Source organism: Dermacentor silvarum, chromosome 1, assembly GCF_013339745.2.
Source record: "Dermacentor silvarum isolate Dsil-2018 chromosome 1, BIME_Dsil_1.4, whole genome shotgun sequence".
NCBI lineage: Eukaryota > Metazoa > Arthropoda > Arachnida > Ixodida > Ixodidae > Dermacentor > Dermacentor silvarum.
In genome coordinates this window covers 119,937,352-119,957,087 of record NC_051154.1, presented here as the reverse complement: position 1 = coordinate 119,957,087, position 19,736 = coordinate 119,937,352, and the positions used below count along the sequence as shown (strand labels likewise).

The window sequence follows — 19,736 nt, the reverse complement described above, 5'->3', positions numbered from 1 at the left end:
CATTGATAGCGGGCTATCGATGCCCAATGGACATGGTACGGAAATAATATTGCGCGAGCACTGATCAGAATGTACGTTAGTGCCTTGCAACGGGGCAGATGTGTCGCTTGTTGCTGTGAATAAAACAGCCTCCCAGACGATAAGCTATGACTAGAATGCACTTTTAAGTGCATGAGCTTATTCTGACACATTATTATTAATGTGGGAGGATGCAGCTCTTACGCCATAATGTTAAGCAATTATGTGGCTGTACGTATCCAACTTGTGGACATGAGTTTAGCAGATGAAACAGAGGACAGCTTGGGGTGAATGAACTCTTTATTTAAATGCAGAATTATCTGCAAATTCGAATTAAATCTTCTTTTATGTATAATAATAAAAAGGAACAGCAACTTAAAGAAATAAACTTGCATCTTGGTATAATACATAATGAATGCAATTTTCTAGAAAGTACTAAATTATACAGTATCTTTTTTCGTTAACTGTATGCAGAACCAGAGCCCTCTTTGCATCAGAGCAGTAAAGTTACAGCTCCAAAGCATTGTTTCCTTGCTCCAGGCAGTAAATTTTTCTGCTCCGAACTGCTCCAAAACACCACGTGCCAGTTCCCATCACTGAAAAGGGAGTTTTCAAATTCTGGAGGTTTAACATCCCAAATCTCGCACGCTATGAGGGAATCTCAGTCGTGGCCTTTTGCTCAGCAGCCAAATGTTATAGCCACTGAACCATTGCAGTGGGTGAAAAGGCGTCTACATAAGTTTGTGCTTTTTTCAAATGGAAAATTGGGCGCTCAACTTTTTTTAATCTCTTTTGTTTGTCCACTGTGCTTTTCATGCTGTTCATAATGTGAAATGTTGATGTGAAATACCAACATAATTTTCTATATTTACTGAAGCCTGTATTTTTAGACATCTATGTAAATCTTATTGAATATTGTTTTGAACATACTTACCATGGGATATTTAAATTTAGTTTGCAACTGGAATATCTGCTAAAATCACTCAAGTGCCTAATGATTGCACTTGATTTTTTTTTTTCTTGCAGGAGGTTAAATTTGAATTGTTGAGACTGTACAGAATATTTTTAAGCCATTTGCTAGTTGTAGGCAAATTTGTTTATTGTATGATTCTAGCTTATCATCCAATTGACAGTACTTGGGTACATGTTTGCCACTAAGGGCTTTTGAATGCCTTTGTTTGTTGTGAACACCTGTTGCTTCCAGACATAAACACCCAGTCAAGCTCTGTGTTAACAAGCACTCAAATACAAAAAGCAATCTGACAAAACTAACATGGGGACCCTTACAGAGATAAAGGCTAGAGGAACTTGAGAGTCCAAAGGTCAGCATTTTTACACCTCACTTAAGTTTTGTTGTTCTGCATATGTTCTGTGGGAGCTGATAGCATATAGCTGATGCATGTAAGCATGTTTGATTCTAGCAGCGTTGTGATAAAAACAATATCTAAGTGTTCCAAAATAATTTGGAGCTCCCCTCTGCAGTAGTCATTATATGCTGCTCTTTTTGGTAATGGAATCGTACTTTACTCTGACAACCTAAGAATTCACTGAAAGCTCCACCAACAAAACCACACTGCACCTGCTGTCTGTGCTTCCACACTACAAAATATAGTTCCAGACTACTGCCAATATTGCAAGCAGCTTGCCTCTGCCATGACGTCACAGGAATGATAGAATGTAATTGACTGGCGTATCTGCCACTACATTTTTATGTTGCCATTGCTGAAATTCATTAAAAAAAATTGTAAACCTTTTTCAACGAAACTTGTATTTCTACAGTATCAACTTTGTTGTTTGGTGTGTGTGTGTGTGTGTGTGGCAATTCTGCTGTTCAAGAATCTGCATGTGTTGCTGTGAATAGGTGAAGATAAATGTGTTTGTGTATAATGAAAGCAAAAATGCACACTAGCTTTTAAAACCATGGCTCTTTGACCTTTAGCTTTGAATTATGGCCACACCAGTGAAGTATCTCCCAACGTGCAACCTCTGGTAGCTTGAAAAAGAGTTTGTTGAATTTGTGAGGTGGGTTGTGTATTGCGCAGCTTTAAAAGAAACAGCCTTGATATGTGCCATCATTTATTTTTTTAGACCTTTTGCAAAGCTGTCCAATCAGCTTCCCTGCACAGTGAATACTTGCTTACTATAATGGTGTGGCCCATTTTCATGACAAAAATATGAGGCAACCTTGGCATTTTCTGTCACAGAGCAGATGCATATGTTAGTCCTGTACACCTCAGTCTCATGGCCAAGCCACTACACTTTATTTCATCATAGTACAGGTGTTTGCCGCAAGTAAAGATAAGTGTTGGACAAAATTTTTGTCGTGGTGGGGTAGGTAGATGAGGCATGCCTTCATAGGGAAATTTTTGCTGCGAATGGGAGCTAACTTGCAATTTGATTTGTTAGTGGAAAAAAGGTTGTCTGCCTTTTTTTTTTGCTCTGGTGTAGTTATAATGTTGATGCATTTTTTTGCGTGTGTTTGTATGTGCGTGTATGTACATCCCATATTGCACATTTTACAAGACCACTTTTCACAACAGGCAAACGTCCTAATGTGTGCATCTGAAGTATCGCTTAGTTTATTTTGATGGGGCTTCATGCTGGTTTAATTATTTTATCTGTCATTGTTTTATGGTAATTTGCTGTTTGGGTGGTTGGTGTTTCATTTTAACTTGTGTTGTATCTTTTATACTTACGTCTCTGGTGATTAATTATTTTCTGCTAATTACAATTCAAAAGCCAAAGCTCACCCATAATTTACATACCTGAAGGTATGTAAATATAATGATCTGCCGAAGATTTAAGGTGAAATGTTAGCTCTTGGTTCACCTCCCCCACTTTTTAAAGAGCCCTTTTGGGCCTGTGCTGTGCAGAGGCATATGTGTTTACTGGGTCTTAGGCTGAAATAAAATTCTGCAGGCAGAAATAAAATTGTGCAGGCTGAAATAAAATTACTGTAGGGGTCCAGTTGCTTTGAAGCAACCGTGCAATTGTGGACTGAACAGCTCTTGCAAAAAAAGGTCACGTCGTTGAAGCCATTCAGCTGAGCTGTTTTTCTTAGTGAGCCGTGCACTTTAACTGTAAGATTCCCATCATTTGCAGCTTCATCTTTTGCATCTGATTCACTAGCAGACATTCATATGTCTTGCTGTTGGCAGCATTCCATTAGGTGAAAGAATAAGCATTGAAATAACGTGCTGTTACTTCGTGTCAACAGCATGAAGTGACAGGGCCTTAATTAGCATGAGAGCTTTGATTTGTAATTTCATGTGGTGCATTTTAACAAAAGATTTTCAGCCAAATTTCATATAAGCATATATTTTTGCTGGGTACAGTTTTCATACAAACTTGATGAGGAATGTTAAAGGTTGCTCAGAACTGCATAGAGTTGTGAAGGCAACTCGCCCCATCTATACGGCATGAAAGAACTGGTGGATCATCACTCAATGAAGAAGCAAGTGCTTAACAATTTCTACTCTGTGTTGCTGTAGAAATATCACGTTGGTGGCAGGCAGAACTGTAGAGTGACTCAGTTAAGTGTACAAATGCATGTTTATCAATGAGTTACCCAGGAGGGTCTACACCATGTGTAAGCTTTTGAGAATTGCAGTGATGCCTGTTGCCTTGGCAGGGGCGTATTCAGAATGTGTACTGTGAATAAAGGTTTCAAATCAAATCAAATCACTTCATTGCAGGGCATTTCCTGCGGAAACAGAGACTAAAGGCTGAAACAGCCTGACAGGGCCCCTGCCCCTGTTCAGTTCATACAGCATTTACAATAACGTATACAATAAGGTGCACATTATGTGAAAGTTGCAGTTACACTCAATGTACAGCCGACGAAGGAAAAAAAGTGACTTCTAATACATCAGATAACAAGTATGAGATGCATACATATGCACATAGTTCACGTAGATACATATACATATACAAATGGTCACACAGGATTCATGTGTTAGATAGCTAGTAGGCCTTTTTATCGGGTTACAGATATGTAGAGATCGATTATGCACCAGTACACTGTGCGTACAAAACAGAAAAAAAAAATCAGAGATGCTATTAATAAAGTAGAAACTAATGTGAAACAGTCTACAATACACATGCTGTTGTGGCAAACGTTTTGTACATTCTTTTATGTTTACCAGGGCTATCTGTCCAATTTATTATGTCTTTCTGTTTATTCAGAATCTGTATAGCTTGATATGTTAAAGATTGTTTCCCGTAATTTGTCCTAATCTTTGGAAGCCTCCTCCTATGCTGCCTAAATCCGTACTGATGTTCAACTACCATGTCAATGTCTGTGTATGTTTGTGGCGTGTATATGCTGCACTAATTTATAAAGATAAACTTGATTGGCCATACGCATGTTGTGTTTCACAAATAACTCCTTGGTACGTAAGTCACTAATATCTCCTGCATAATTTTCAAAAATTAGTGACAGTGATGCTATTGCACATCGCATGTACAGCTCTTGCTGAATGGCAAAATATTGTCTTGCTGAGTTTGTTGACTGCAGCTCATTCTCAAGTGTATTCCTAAATTTCTTCATCAGATGGGGTATGCCATTGTTTTATTGGAAAACTGTCATGGAGATTATTGTGTGCAACGGTGGTATGCTGACAGACTCCTTTATTTCACGCTGAGGGCATTAAGGGAAATTTGATTGTCTTGGGTCATCAATTATTCAAACTGTTCTGAAATGGAACTCTGCCATTGTACCACTGTTCTTCATTTCCACCAGTCCAAGCTGCACATCACCTTCTGCCAAGTTCACTGTCCGCCAATGTGTGCTTCATATGATTATTTGTGTATTTTATTTTTGTGCTCGGGAAGGCTAGTTTATCATGGACGACAGTGTTGTGTGCTGATGCACTGTATTTTCTCAACTTTTAGATGTTATACTAGTTAAACATGTTTTTTTAGAGAGAAGTATTGCTTGGGCAACTTTTGCACAGCATATGTGCAGTATTTCTTCATTATATCTTGTTCGTTCTTTTCAGATGGCTTTCGCAAAGTGGCCAACATAGACCAGGGTCTGAGGTCAGACCGAGAGGGAATAGAGTTTTTCCATAACTTCTTCATTCGGGGTCAAGAATGTCTGCTAGAATTCATCAAGCGAAAGGTAAATACTGTTTGCTATTTTCTAGTTTTACCAGCTGTTTTGTCATGCCGCAGTTTGACTTGTTGCTCTTCTTGCTTGGTGTGCTCTTGCAGTCTGTTTCTGAATTTACTCTCCAACTCTTCTTACTTGAGACACTCATTTGCTGTTGAGCTGTAGCAGTGGTGATGGCAAACAAAAACTGCAAACTGCCATCATAGCTGTTTTGGGTCTGTGTTGCGCAAGTGTGGCCAGTACATTTGTATTTGTCCTTTGCATAAAGTGGGGATCTGTTTTGAACGAATATATTCGCTTAATTTATTACAAAGTGGGTTACCATTCCAGCTACAAAGACATTGTTGGGAAAGTAAGTTTTTTTTTTTTAAATTTCATTTCATGCTGAAGAGTGCAAAGAATGGAAATTTACCATCCTTAGACACACAGCTGCTGACTTTTTCATCACATCACATGTTTGCATATGTGAGCAACTCTTCAATGCAACTTATATCATTGTGCCTTCATTTCTCTGCATGGGAAAAGGGAAAGAACAAAGCTGCTCAAGCAACTGTTTGTGCGATATATAACAAATCAGGGTAAGCAAAATGCAGGGCCACTAAGAGCAGCTTCGAGGTCCTTTTATGCTCTCGTTTTGCAGTTGTGGGTTTCTATGTGGCATACTTGTAGGGATTACAGGGATGCAAGTTGTATGTGGGATGTAATGCAGGTCACCAGGCGGCTTTCAGCATTGCAGCTTCCATTAATGCTGCTAACAGGGGTCCAGTTGGATGTCTAAGCAGTGATGTCCTTAAAGCTGAATCTTTTAGGACTCTTAACAAGGCTATTTTGGGACCCTCCTTGTACACATACTCCGTCGGAGAAGTCATCAAATAGCAGTGCTCATGACTTGGCATTTCAACGATACAAATTACCCACAGAATCTCCCATAGGGGTTATGTAAATGGTGTGTAAGCATTTGCTACTAATCACCTGCCTTTTAGTCGTCATATGCTGCTCTGTTTGAAATAATTGCGAGAAACACCGCAAATGAATTGTGAAATGGAGAAGCGCAGTTGCAACACCGAAATTTTAAATGAGACCAGCATGAGACAGCGACGAAGAGGCAAGTAGTAGCAATGTTCACTCATGTTATAGATAACTCCCAGAGGATGTGGACGTGGGATGAACTGACGAGAGAGGTTTTGTACATGAAGCAAATGTAGACAATATTTAATATGTACACTGTGTCTTGTTTGGTTCTTCTTTATCTTAAAATAGGATGATGGTTCGTTTGAATGATGCCGCTGCTTCGTGGAAGATGAGCACTGGCTGAGCCAATGCATGCTGTAGTACGTGACATAATTGAACAGTGTCACTTTTGGTAGACCTTGTACGTAGACATGGTTGATGAGACTGCCTCCTCTCGATGCGAACCATTATCAACGGTGATCAATCATACTCCGGCGGCAGCTGCATATGGCACGAATGCGCGGGCCCTGTCTTGAAAGCTATCTGCGATGGGGACAGAGTGCGCCGAGTGCTGACAGCTTCGTGTGCACTGTGTTCTAGCCGCTTAGTTCGCGTTGATGCGAGAGGCAGCACGAAGGTAAATGTGCTCGTTGCTGCGGCCCCTATCTTGAAAGTGATCGTCTTACTTGACGGACGGACGGGCGTGTTTCCTCGTTGGGTAGGCATAGAAATGCTTACGCATTTAAAATATGCAGCAGAAACCATCTCACGATGACTGTCAATGGTAATGCGTTAGCATTGAATCAATACCGTATTTACTCGCATAATGAACTCCCACTTTTCCAATCGAGAAGTGTGCTTTTTCCTTCACTCGCATAATGATTACGCCCGGAACTTGCTGCTGTGAAGTAGGAGACACACGGTACGATTCGGCATCTGATATGGCGTCCGGCGGGTACGATTGTGACAAACGCTGTATTGGATGTTGAATTATACCGTGTGTCTCCTACTTTTATTGTGATAGTAATTATAGGGACACTCCAGGCGCATTTTTGTCATCGCGCGCCGCATGCTGCAGGTGCAAGTGAAAGCGCCCGAGGGGAGCTGGTGATCGCGGCTCAATCTCGCGCATGCAAGGAAGGAAAACAGGGGAGTAAACGCGCCATCTTCCGTCGTGCAAAAGGCCTCAGGGGCAGGAAGGTGAGGGGCGGTGTTGTACTCTGGCAACAACTGCGTATTGCGCGACCGTCTATCGTGTCCCCCGCATGCAAGGGAGGAAAGCGGGGAGGAAATGCGCCGTCTTCCGTCGTGTGCATGGCGCCGGGGGAGTGGAGGGAGGGGGGCGGCGTGTTACTCTAGCAGCAACTGCGCATTGCGAGCCCTTGTGAACCCTATCTTGAAAGCGATCTGCGTTGGGGGCTGAGTGAGTCTAAGTGCGACTGCGGCTTCATACCTTTGTGTGTGCTGTGTTCTCGCCACTCAGTTTGCGTTGAAGCGATACACAGCACAAAGGTCACTTCACTGGCTGCTGCTGCCGCGCTTCCTCACACCAGCGTTCTGAAAGCGAGTGTCCGTGGTCATCGAGTGTGATGTGTTCATATTTGTGTGTGCACGCTGACATCATGCTTGTTAATTTACATAGTTAGCGAATGTTTGCAAGTTTATACGGCCGATAGTACTACTATCCTTACTTCGTATAGCTGTCTATGCATTTGCTATTGCAATCGATGATTCGCCTATCGGGTGAAACTGCAACTTTTTTAGAGGTGGCCACGAAAAAAAAAATCATTCAATTTTACCCCGCGTAAAAATATGCGCAACTTTGCGCATATGTGTCGGGAAAAAAAGTGCGCTCATTATGTGAGTAAATACGGTATAGCGACACAACATATTGCCACCGTCGAAACGAGGTATGTATGTATGAGGCGTGTACTGCCGCTGGATTCCTCTTTCGTGCTTCCCTGAGAACGCTTGGTCCCATCTTGAAGCCTGTGCGTGACCTCCAAAATGCATGGCGTCTGAGAAACACGTCATGCAGCAACCAGGCTCCTCTGTATCGCTTCTTTCTTAAGCCCCCTGAATAAAAGTAAAGGCAGTGGCATTCCTCCTTGCCCGGCCTCTCCTTCTCCTGGTCTCCTCACCGCTCATGCTTTCCCTCGTTGCTTGCCCTCACTGTTTACTCCGGGGCGCATGGCTCCCCCCATAGTTACGCTAGGTGAGACATTAAAAATTGTGATCGGGTATTTGTGCATGGATTTTTACCGTATTGTAGACTTGTTTATTGTGTGCTGTGGTACAAGCGATGACGGAACGCTATGAAAGTGGCCGAAGCAGGCGATTTTTGTACTTTTTCGGCAGAGTAACTGTGCACTTCTTTTGCCACTTTGCATTGGCTGCCTCCAGTTAGAAGCCTTTTGAGGCTAGTTTCATGGACAATTTTTTTTAGCTTTGAGTACTAGCGCAAAAATCGGTGCTCTTTGTTTTGCCAATAATGGAAACGTAATGTACACAATGTTCCCATACCTTCCAGAGCTTTATTTAAGTGTTGTGTCGTACACGACCTAGTGTACCTGCAGGAAAAAACACTGTCGTCGCTTGCACAGATCAAGCCGCTTCGCAAGTTGTTTCTGTTGCATTGAGCAAATTCTTGATTTGGCTGTCTAAAGACACTTGGCCAGCGTGAAAGGGCTGCGGTGAAGTCAAGGTTTCGCCAGCACACACGCAAGGCGACACGTTTGCATGTGTGTAGCACTATGTAGCACCTACTCATTCAACAACTCAATGTGTTTGCGCTGCTCAAAAGTGTGTACATGTATACCTGCGTGTATCCAACCGGCTGCTGTGTGTTGAGCTTGAGCAGCTTTATAATTTAATCATGTTACTACTGTGATGACCAAACGTGAGGCGCGGGACATATTCGCCTGAATCGTGTAGCATCGTGTAGAAAAGTGTGATCAACGCAGAGCATCTCAACTATTCTCGTCGTTTCATCATGACGCTGGCTTCTGTGTATGCAGTGAAACCGGCCCTACGCCTTTATGACAAACTGGGGCCACTGGCTTTCAAGCGCAAACATCACAGTGGAACCTGTACTTCTTTTGTAAACAAAGTGTATGGAAGGACGAAAGTTACACATAGAAATGGTTTTCATCAATGATCACCTTACAAATGTCGGCCTTGTGCACTGCAACGTGAGTGTAAAACACATACTTGCCAACTCTTCAGAATTTTCCATAAAATGTACGAATTTGGACTTGTCTTACAATTCTATAAATGTCGACAGAATTTTTACGAAAAATTGATTTTATTCGCGAAAAAAAATTGAAATTGCTAATCAAGCCACACCGTTGCTGGTGGGTGGGGGCGCCACTTATGTAGGGTGCGCACATAGAGATTGTGTGCCGTAACTTTCATTGTTTGCAGAGTAAGGACAACATTTTTCACTCTTGACGTTGCACCGGGTCGACGAGCCGACATCACCGGTTGTCGTTACTCTCAACATAGTTACGCCCCCCAGAAACGGCGGCGATTTCGGGGTGATGCGGCAGGCACAGTTTCTGTATAAGAGGCTGTGGCCTGTTGTCTCGCCTGTCGCTTTCGATAGGTCTTATTTTGCGGGCATGCCCTGTTTTGTTGGACTCGCTTTTTTTTTTTTTTTTTTGACCAGCTGCTGCAACTGGCACAGTGAGACTCCGGCCGGAGACTGTGGTGTTTCGTAGCTGTAGCAGCTGCGATGTGGGGTGGCGTTCTCAAAGCCTCGTCAGTACTTCCAAGTGTGTTTGAAGTCATATTCCTCGGCAGAATTCCTGGTTCGCTACCTTTAGTTTTATTCAGGGGGCTTATTCTTTCTGGACATGCTGCGCCATCTAGTGGCACTGCCGCGAAGCAGTGGTGATTTGATGGTGCATGTATACATGCTCCCTTTGAGGAGCACTTGCTGCTGCATTCTCGACCTGGCACTGATTATAGAGGTAGATGGTGCTACTCTCAGAAAGCAGTGAGAATTATCAAAGCCATTGAAACAGCTTTCCGTATGGTTAACAATGCAGCTGGGAAATGTGAGCTAAGAAAAGCAGTTATCAGTAGGAACCACAGCATAATGCAGGGACTGAACGACAGCCAGTGCCAACCCCTTCAGCAGGGATAAAAGTGCTGGGCCATTTGCGCCATCTTGCGCCGAACCGCCGAGCTGCGCCAACTTGTGCCAAAACTCTTAACTTCAAATGAAGTCGCTAAATTTTGTGGGATGTACGTTCTCAGTGGCAAACCACACAGCCATGTGTCGACTAGCATTTAGCCATAGAAGCCAAGCTGAATCAATTCGTTCAGCGTCGGCGTCCTTGGAGTGTATGTGTGTTTGGTGGCGCTGTGTAACTTGGCTGCATGAAAACGAAAATCCTTTGTGATATACAATGCATTACGAATGTTTTATATAAGTCTTACACGCTTGCATAATATGCGGACGAGCTAAAGATGATTTGAACTAGCGCTCTATTTATGGGGCAGTTGGGAAAGAAAGCCGCACTCTCAGCTGATTCAATAAGTCGTACGATCTGTCATACATTTTAGGGCTCTCTTGTAGGCCCTATTGGTAAATCTGCTTCGATTAACGGCGAACACCATGTGTGTAATGTTAAAATCTATTTCGCATGTGCATGTGAAGCCTCTTTGACCAGAAATATCCGATGAGAACTGTAATCATAATTCAAATTTGCACTCTGGGTACTGTATATTCTTCATAACCAGACCATACAAAGCTGACTTTTGCGGTCGCAATACGCAAGCCAAGGATGTAAGGTTTCAGTTTTAGCCTACCATAGTGGCCGAATAGTGGTCATAAAGGGTCGGAGAGTACGCGAACGGCAGAAATTGCGTTTGCGGCAGAGATGTTCACGACGCAACTTGTGCAGATCAAGTCCTAAAATTGAAAGCAACCAGTGTTTGGCATTCCAAATATCGGTTGCCGTTTTACATTGACTTTATGGGGCAGCCCTAATAATTGAGCTTGTGCAAAATATTGGTCTGTTATGCTGATCGGAAAGCCACTGAACGCTTTTTTTTCCCCTTTATGCTTTTCGTAAATGTGGGTCTTTTTGTTTCTTTTGTTTCGCCAAGTTATGTGTAATCCTGCAAGACATGCAATGACCAAGAACGTAACTTCACATTTATTCTGTGGCACTCTGCAAAAATAACTGGAGGCATTACGCGAACGGCGTTCATTGTATATTAATGGGCGTTGTTCATGGTTGTCACAGTCAGAATTTATTGTTCATTGTGCATGAATACGTCTAATTAGCTAACTTTATAAACTTACCAAATCGACGAGATATCAGTGAAAAAGTTGCGGAGGATGTTGAAACACTAGCGATTACTGGATTTAAAGCAACCTAGGATTTACATTCATTATTCAATATTCTTATCCAATAAGTGGGGTAATTAATGTTAGCTAATGTAAACTTAAATATAATTGCTTGTGCACAACCAAAAAAAAAAGCGTTTGACTAGCATTAACATAAACCTATGAACAGACAATGGCTGCTGTGTTCGTAAATTCTTTGGTTATATTTTTTCTTGGCCACGTTTAGTTGGCACGTCCGGTGTGTAACTTAATAGTAGTTCCCGAGGAACACATATGGGTTTCCTTTGTCGGTTGTATGACACTTTTTTTAGTGAACTTTCATCCACCTTGCGGGCTTCTGCAGAACTGATTTGCCGTAACCTAATAGTGTTCTGCAAAGTCAAATAAAGAACATCTTTTCTTGATTTGTCTGTTTCAATCATGTTGATTCTTACATAGCATGCTCCCAAATGCGTATCCTCTGCTCCAAAATGTAGAATTCCTGCTCCAAACCTGCTCCAATGGGCCAAATTTGCTGCTCCCAGAGCTGCTCCAAAACACCCTTGGCCGCTTCCATTCCTGTTTAAGTAAATAAAATGGAAAAGTTGACCGAACTTACCACCACCATGAGAGAGAGAGAGAGAGCGAAAGAGATAGTGATTGTGAAGAGGAAAAGGCACTATATTTTGCAACCCTTTAAGGAGCATAGCTCAGTGCCTTGGGGATTTATACCGATCTCATTCACTCTGAGAATCAATGTTATAAATGCAGCTAGCTGCGATCCAGCATAGTTGGGGGTTCCCTGAAGTGTTGCCAGGTGGAGCAGTTTTGTGTGTGACATGATCGTGTGTATGAGGGCAGCAGCAAAACGACGACGATGGGGATGATGATGGTATGACAGATTATAGTGTCATCTGTGACTAAGTGTTACACAGTCGTACATACCTATGTTTATGTCATGTAGGCTATGTTAAAATGACGATGGAATTTGTGCTTTGTCAAAGAAACATTAAAATGTGCAGAAGGGTTGAAAGTGGAGCTTGTTGGTACATTGAAACTTTTGGAGGAGTGCTAAACGACGGGACAAAGAAAGACAGCACTTGGATGGAGACTAAACCATTTTTTATTTGAAGAAACTTATATGATCAAGATGCGCAAATAAGTAAAAATCAGTTCAGTGTGACGCCAAATAGCCAACGTAACAACCCAAGCACACGCCAAGTCACTTGATCAGACAATCAAACTGCCCAGATAATTTAGCTCTATATCAATAAAACTGAGTGATGGTGTGCTTACGCAAGAGAGGCCCCTCCCATGAATCGCATATGCTTCAACAATTTCGTGCATTTTTTGATCTTTGTGTCACCTGAGGATTTGGCACTAGTAAATTCTGAAGTACAGCTGCATGACACTGCATGAATGGCTAGGTTGCTGCCACGTCCTGTGTCGAGAGACGTAGCATGTTCTTGAAGGCATTCGTTGAGGCACCGTCCCGTCTGTCCTATGTAGTTCTGGCCGCAGTACAGTGGAATTTTGTACACAATACCAACCGCGTAGGCAACGAACTGCTTCATGTGCTTCTTACGGCATACTTCGCGGCATACCTCCAAAAGTTTCACGAAAACCTGTTTGACCTCTGCCAACTATGAAAGCAGTACAATATTGCCCAGCGTCTACATAGCTTTAGCTACTACGAGGGAAAGACGGCAATGTGGGCCGACCCTGAAGGCTGTGCAGTCTAACACAGCGTTTCAGAGTGCTAGCTGTTTGCAAGGGAAGGTGAAAAACTGGCACATGATGCATGTGACAAACATCTCGAAAGAGCTTGTTGGCTTTAGCAAGAGAGAAGTAAAGATGTGATTGTGGCCTAATGGTTAGAACATTGGTCTGCTGTGCTGGAAGTCAGAGGCTCGATCCCGCCGTGGGCCACACATTTTTATTTATTAAAGAGGCCCGAAACGAGGCGAGATAGGAATGTGCCTTGAATGACACAAAAAATGCTTTGCATTAGTAGTTGCAGCTTTGGTACCTAAATGTTTTTTTTTAATTTACGATACTGTTGGCGATAAGGACGTTACAGGGTGGGTTTTAAGGCATCACTAATACAATCTGGGTGTTACAACAGTAATACCCCTGTCACACTGGCAAATTTAGTGTCATTTTGAGTGAGTACACTTACGTGCACACAGTGTCACTTTGGCAGCGTGCTGCTACACGAGAAAGAGAAGTGCACTTTGGAAATAATGGTAATGGTGATAAGTGAGTCAGTAGCACAACATATATTTGTTATTTTAGGCAATACTTGCTAAGTAATAACTTATATATATAAACAGCATTTACAATAAACTTTAGGTACAAATGAAGTGAATCATTGCAATCGCATTAGCGTCATCGATCATCACGAGCCAAGACAAGACGGCATCGTATCCAAGGCAAACGCATTCAAAATGGTGGATTTCATTGCAGATGGCACGGGAAGTAGTATTTTTTGTTGTAAAGTACATTTTAATAAGTATTAATGTTCCTAATAATGAAAATAATGGTTTATAAAGACTGCAAACTCTGCTTTCAATATTAGTTCATTTTTTTCTGAGCCCCTGCTTCCGAGGCTACGCACTTCGGTGTAGCAAAGTTAGTTTGGCGAACGCACTCGCTGGCGAGTGTGCTTTGCAGCAACTGTCACTACGCATTCCCGTGTGGCAGCGTGCGAATGACACTCGCAGCTAAGCGCACTCACTCAAAGTGCACTTAAGTTGTCCCGTGTGACAGGGGTATAAATTACATCAATGAAGTGTCAGCCATAGAAAATGGGTAAACTCATAATTTGAACATAGTTATCAAAATACAAAGTAGGTGTTACAACAGTAAATTACTTCAATGAAGTGCCAGTGATTGCATCTCTTATTTATGTTGGGTTCTATGGTTCGTAAGTGCATCTGGACTGTGTATGTTGTGAAGGTTCAGCGCTGGCTGCCATTGATCGATTCACTACTGCACTGCAAAGGAGCTCAGCATTGCTTATCATTATCTGGCTGACCATTTGCAGGTTCCATCTAGCCGGGCAGGAGCAGTTGTTCCTGATGATGGGCGAGCACGCAACGAGGTTTTCAAGGAGCTGCTTTCAGATGTGGGCAGCATCCAGGGTCGCCAAGAGCACATGGACCAACTGCTTTCGGACATGAAAAAAGAAAATGAGGCATTATGGCGGGAGGTGGCTCGTCTACGCCAGAACCACATGAAGCAACAGCAAATAGTTGAAAAGCTCATCCAGTTCTTGGTCACCATGGTACAGGCCAACCGTAATATTACTGTAAAGCGCAAGATCCCACTCATGCTCCACGACAGTCCCAGCACAGGTGCAAAGGTGCCCCGACTGGCCAAGAATGCCTTTATTGCCGACTACCAAGTCAGTTCAGTACGTTTAAAGTTTTTTACCATGGTCAAAGGCCTTTGCCTAGAGAATGTTATGTTCCCTCCCCCTTGTACACAATTTTTCTTTTTTCCAATGTTTTCTTGTGCGCCTTTTAATTTGTTGAAACTTTCCTTTGTGCAAGGTAGATGATTGTGCAGTTCCTCTTATGATTAAGGTGTCTTCTACTTTAGTTTCTTGGCTCTTGAACATTCATAACTGGTGGATTTCTTGCACTTTGCAGCCTGCCGGTTCACAGGTGTCTGAAGGTCCTGTAATTCGTGATGTAACTGATGTAATGGAAGACCTTGGTGAAACAAGTGGCCCCATTGTTGGTGATCTGGTGACTACTGGCCAGTCCCCCAGGGCAGTCGACGTGTCAGCGCCTGTGATGCCATTACGTCTGATTTCACCAGCAGCTTCCAATGACTTGGATGTTAGTCCTGTAGTGGCTAGTCCTTTGAATGCAACAGAAGCAATAGAGCCTCTGTGCCTACTTGATCCTCTTCAGGATGAGGAGGGGTGAGAATATGTTATAGTCCTAGTTGTATCATTTCAAGCAGTTGCATGAATTTTGTATCGCACCAGTGGCAGTCCCAGACATTGCTTTTAGGGGGGAGGGGGTTTGTGGACTGGCGAGTGCTAAAAAATAAAGGATGATAGCATTTTGTTTAGTACTATTTTGTTTATTGCTTCCTGCTTTGTGCACATGCATGTTGCTTCTACTTGTAAAGTATGGTAGCGAAGCTGTGTGCCAAAACTTTGACACTACTATGATACGATGCAAGTTTCACTCGCTTCTGGTGACCTACTGCCCAACTTCACATCCTTCTACACTCTAGAGATGTTTGGATGGAACGTGAGATTGTGGCTTTGTAGTCGGTCAATATTCTTTCTAGTCCTCATCACGCCACACCTATCATTATTTGATCACACTCGGGAATTGATGAGGCAGACAGTCCCAAGCAGGGCTACTTTTTGTGTTGTAAGAAGCTTTCGTCAAAATTACGGCATCAGATGTCGTAATCCTCGCCTTCATAGTTTACAGTGGGATAACAGCTAGCGACTCTGATTTGAAAATGTTCATCCCCTGACACCTGCCGCTATTCTGAAGACTGCAGAGATGTTTCTTTATGATGGGGGCTCACAAGCTGCAAGCAGCCTCTGTTTTGACGGGGAGGTGGACTGCAGGAAACTGGCCATAGCCGTCTGACATTGAGAGACGGGACAATGGAAATATGCTGCTTAGCAAAACGTAAGTTTATATACATGATGAAAGTCGGAGACAAGAGAAAGATAAGGCGACCCGTTTATTTTATACACTTCTGGGAATCAGTTTCTTCTGTAGCTCAGTGTGGTCAACAATCTGGTCAAGTACTGGTAATGCGAAGCTTCTCGTGCCACAGGTAGCACGACAGCTTGGTAAAGAGCAACCTCCCCCCCACCCTCTCTCTCCTTGGGACTGCCACTTTGTTACACTAAATATTAAATTGTATATAGCACTTTTATTTTCTACATTGCTGATGCACTCGGTGATTGACAAGCAAAATACACGAACTTAATCTGATGAAAGTGTATCGATGACTGTCTGTCTTATTTTCCTGCTTCTTTTTCTTAGGTAATTGAAAATACAATTTTAGCCAGGCACATATTATTCTTGGCATCAATTACATTTAGTTTTGCTGCAGCTAACTAGTGCATTGCAGTTACAGTGTAGTAGATTTATAAAGATTACATGCTTGGTCTCATTGTATCGGGTACTAAAGGTGCATGAAATGGGCCCGGTTATGATATATAGTTAAATAGATCAGGCTTTCAATTTAGTATTGCTATAAGTGTTGTGCTATATATATATATATATATATATATATATATATATCTTTGCCTGTTACAGCTCATATGTACTCCCATGTGACATTGAAGAAGTGATTGTGGATTCATCTGATGACAGTCCAAAGGAACCAGCTGCACCCTCTTCCAAGAGCCTAGCAGTGCCCTGTCTGAAGGCTGTCGAAGTTGTGACATCTTCTTCTACCACTGACAAGGACAGATCTGCAAATTCAGTAAGTTATGCGATGTCGTTTTAGCAGATTTGTTAAAGCCTATTGCGCTATGTTTGCAGTTGCAACAATGAAGAAAAGCCTTGTCTGGTTTAACCCTTTCTGTGCCAATTTTTTTTTTTCTTTTTTTGAAACTGCCAAAATTTCTTGAATGTTTTTATGACTGATTCATTGTGAACAACTTTCATTTTTGCAATATGAGCTGCAGTTCAAATATTGTTTTTTGTTATCATTGCCATTTAAAAAAAATGTTTTAAATGTTTTTGAGTTGAAGATAGGCATGGCCACAGAAACTATCTAAATGAAGCTTGACATTACTTGGAATAGAAGTAAAGCATGCTTTGTTGTCCTCCATGCAATGGATCTGTGAGTAATGGAAATCGCTGAGGTGGAGGTAGCACAGCGTTTTTGTCGAGCCGTGTCGACCGAATGAGAGCCAGAGGCTTCAACTCTTCCTTGCAGTCGTCAGTACTACGTTGACGCTCTGAACACGCCTCCTTATAGCTTTACAAGTCTAATTGCTTACTTGACGTGAAGAAACTTCTAAAAACACCCAAGATACTACCGTTGAAAAGGGCGGCCATTGGCACTGCAGCTGCTTAACTCCGAGCCTCCATGTTTAACACCCATACTAGCCAGAATTTTGTTATGTTTTCGCAAACCATCCTCACAGAAAATAAGTTTTTTGGAAGCTGGTGCCATGCAGTAGCAGTGTTCACATCCAAATTATAAAATGACTTCTACTCGTCTGCGGCGTTCAGTAGATGAAAGGAAATCTCTGGACAAGCAAGACTTGTCACTGGAATTTATTGGAGTATACACCTGGACGAGTGAGAGTTGTTGGCATGGAAAGGTAAAATGTCTGAAGATGCTTTAATCCTTAAGGATGGGACAAAAATACCTGAAGGAAGTGCTCATTTTTATTAAAATGTGCATAATTCACTGAGATCAAGGATATTCATTGAAACGAAAAAATAATTGGTGGAAACTTGTTCATCAGTAAGTAGGTTTGTTGCCTATGGGCAACACCAGGCAGAACACTGGAAATTAGCTTTACCCTTTGCCACCTATAGTGTTGTGTGGAACTCATAAGTGAGTTCACGTGGGATGTGAAACAGAGATGTACATATCATTTCTTCATTACCTGTGGGATAACACTGCAGCCGGGGATTTTGCATCAGTCTTTCTCCTCTGACCATTCTGTCAAAAGCAAGCTAGGTCTCATGCCAAACTTTTTCTTCCTTGTACTCTCTTCCTGTTCTAATCCAACAAATGTTGCTTGTTGCCTGTGATTCATTGTTGGCTAAAGGAAATTATTCAGAAACTCCGTTTGAAAAGCCAAAACTCTACAAGGAAAATATATTTTTCTGGTGTGTGGCCTTTAGGCAAGCTCATCCATATTGGTATGTGTCCATTCTTGGCCAATCCCCCAAGATGTATGTGCCAAGGTGACTCAAGGGGTATGGTAGCCTTCAATATATTAAAGCGATTGTGCTCCATCAACAGCAGACATCTCCCTAGCAAGCCCGGCCATTTGATGGAAAGTCATTGCAACTAAGTTGCAGCCAGGATAGTAGGGATAGGGGTGGTTGCTACGAAATTTCAACTAGGTGCAGTGATTACAAGAAATACTGTGTCTTGGTATTATTCAGCATTGTGGTAGGCAGCGAGCTTGCAGTTTCATCCGTCTGCTGATGTGCTTATAAGTTTTCGCGATTCATGGATGATATGGGGATATGCAGCAGGTTACACAAGAAAGCCTTCGCTTACTTTCACGATCATCTTCAATGGTTCCTGCCACAATATTTTTTCTTTCGCTTTGATCTTCGGAAACATGACTGAGAGCGCTGTCATCCAGATGCACAAGAGTGAAGTGAACATTTTTTTTTTTCTCAAGAGAACCAAATAAAAGATAACGTAACACACACATGCGCACGCACACACACACACAAACACACACTCACACACACCAACTATCATGCACCTAACCTAATAAATAACCTAAATAATTAGCCAGCTAATCGCGCTTCTGAAATAGTTTAAGTAACTGAACATAATTGCGAACAATATACTGTTGGTCTTGTTTGTCCGAGCTGTATCACATGAAACACCCCGTGCATCCGTGCGTGTGTGCGTGTGTGTTTGTATTGGGTTCCCAACTATCATGCACCAAGATTTAAAAATATGCAAATTCCACGTAGCTGGTCAGAACCAAGGTAATGTTGTTTGCCGTCGCTTGGAGATACTCAGATTATTTTTTGCATTCTGCTTAATTACATACCTAGTCTAATTTAAATAATAAACTTCTCAAATATTATAATCAGATGAAAGGTGTCGGATGAGAAAATTGTAGAGCAACATGAAAAACTCCCGATACAGCTTTCTGTTGCTTAATACATGCTACATAAAAGCGTTTTTCTGAGCATGGAAGAAGCCTGCGAATACATGCAAAATTGCCACATGACTGGCCGCTCGAAGCACTTTGCGTGTATTCGTGGGCTTCTTTCACGCTTGGAAAAAACACTTTTAGGTAGCACGTATTCAGCAACAGAACGCTGTATCGGGAGTTTTTCATGTTGCTCTACAATTTTCTTATCGACACTTTTCATCTGATTATAATATTTGAGAAGTTTATTAAATAAGACTAGGTATGTAATTAGGCCGAATGCAAAAAGTTATGCATCTCCAAGCGATGGCAAAGAATATTACCTTGGTTCTGACCAGCTACGTGGCATTTGCATATTTTTAAATCTTGGTGCATGATAGTTGGGACACGTATATATGTTTGTGTGTGTATGTGTGTGTGTGTGTGTGTGTGTGTGTGTGTGTGTGTGTGTGTGTGTGTGT

General features: G+C 42.1%; 1 protein-coding gene across 4 annotated transcripts in view; it reads left to right on the top strand.

Moving 5' to 3' along the window:
- Nucleotides 1–19,736, top strand: part of LOC119435926 (heat shock factor protein-like) — an 80,461-nt gene that overhangs the window by 23,748 nt on the left and 36,977 nt on the right. For all 4 annotated transcript variants that reach the window (XM_049660895.1, XM_049660894.1, XM_037702627.2 and 1 more), the window contains exons 3-6: nucleotides 5,019–5,140; nucleotides 14,467–14,835; nucleotides 15,074–15,351; nucleotides 16,724–16,892. In XM_049660895.1, coding sequence (XP_049516852.1) covers nucleotides 5,019–5,140; nucleotides 14,467–14,835; nucleotides 15,074–15,351; nucleotides 16,724–16,892 — 938 coding nt within the window. The remainder of the gene's footprint in view (nucleotides 1–5,018; nucleotides 5,141–14,466; nucleotides 14,836–15,073; nucleotides 15,352–16,723; nucleotides 16,893–19,736) is intronic.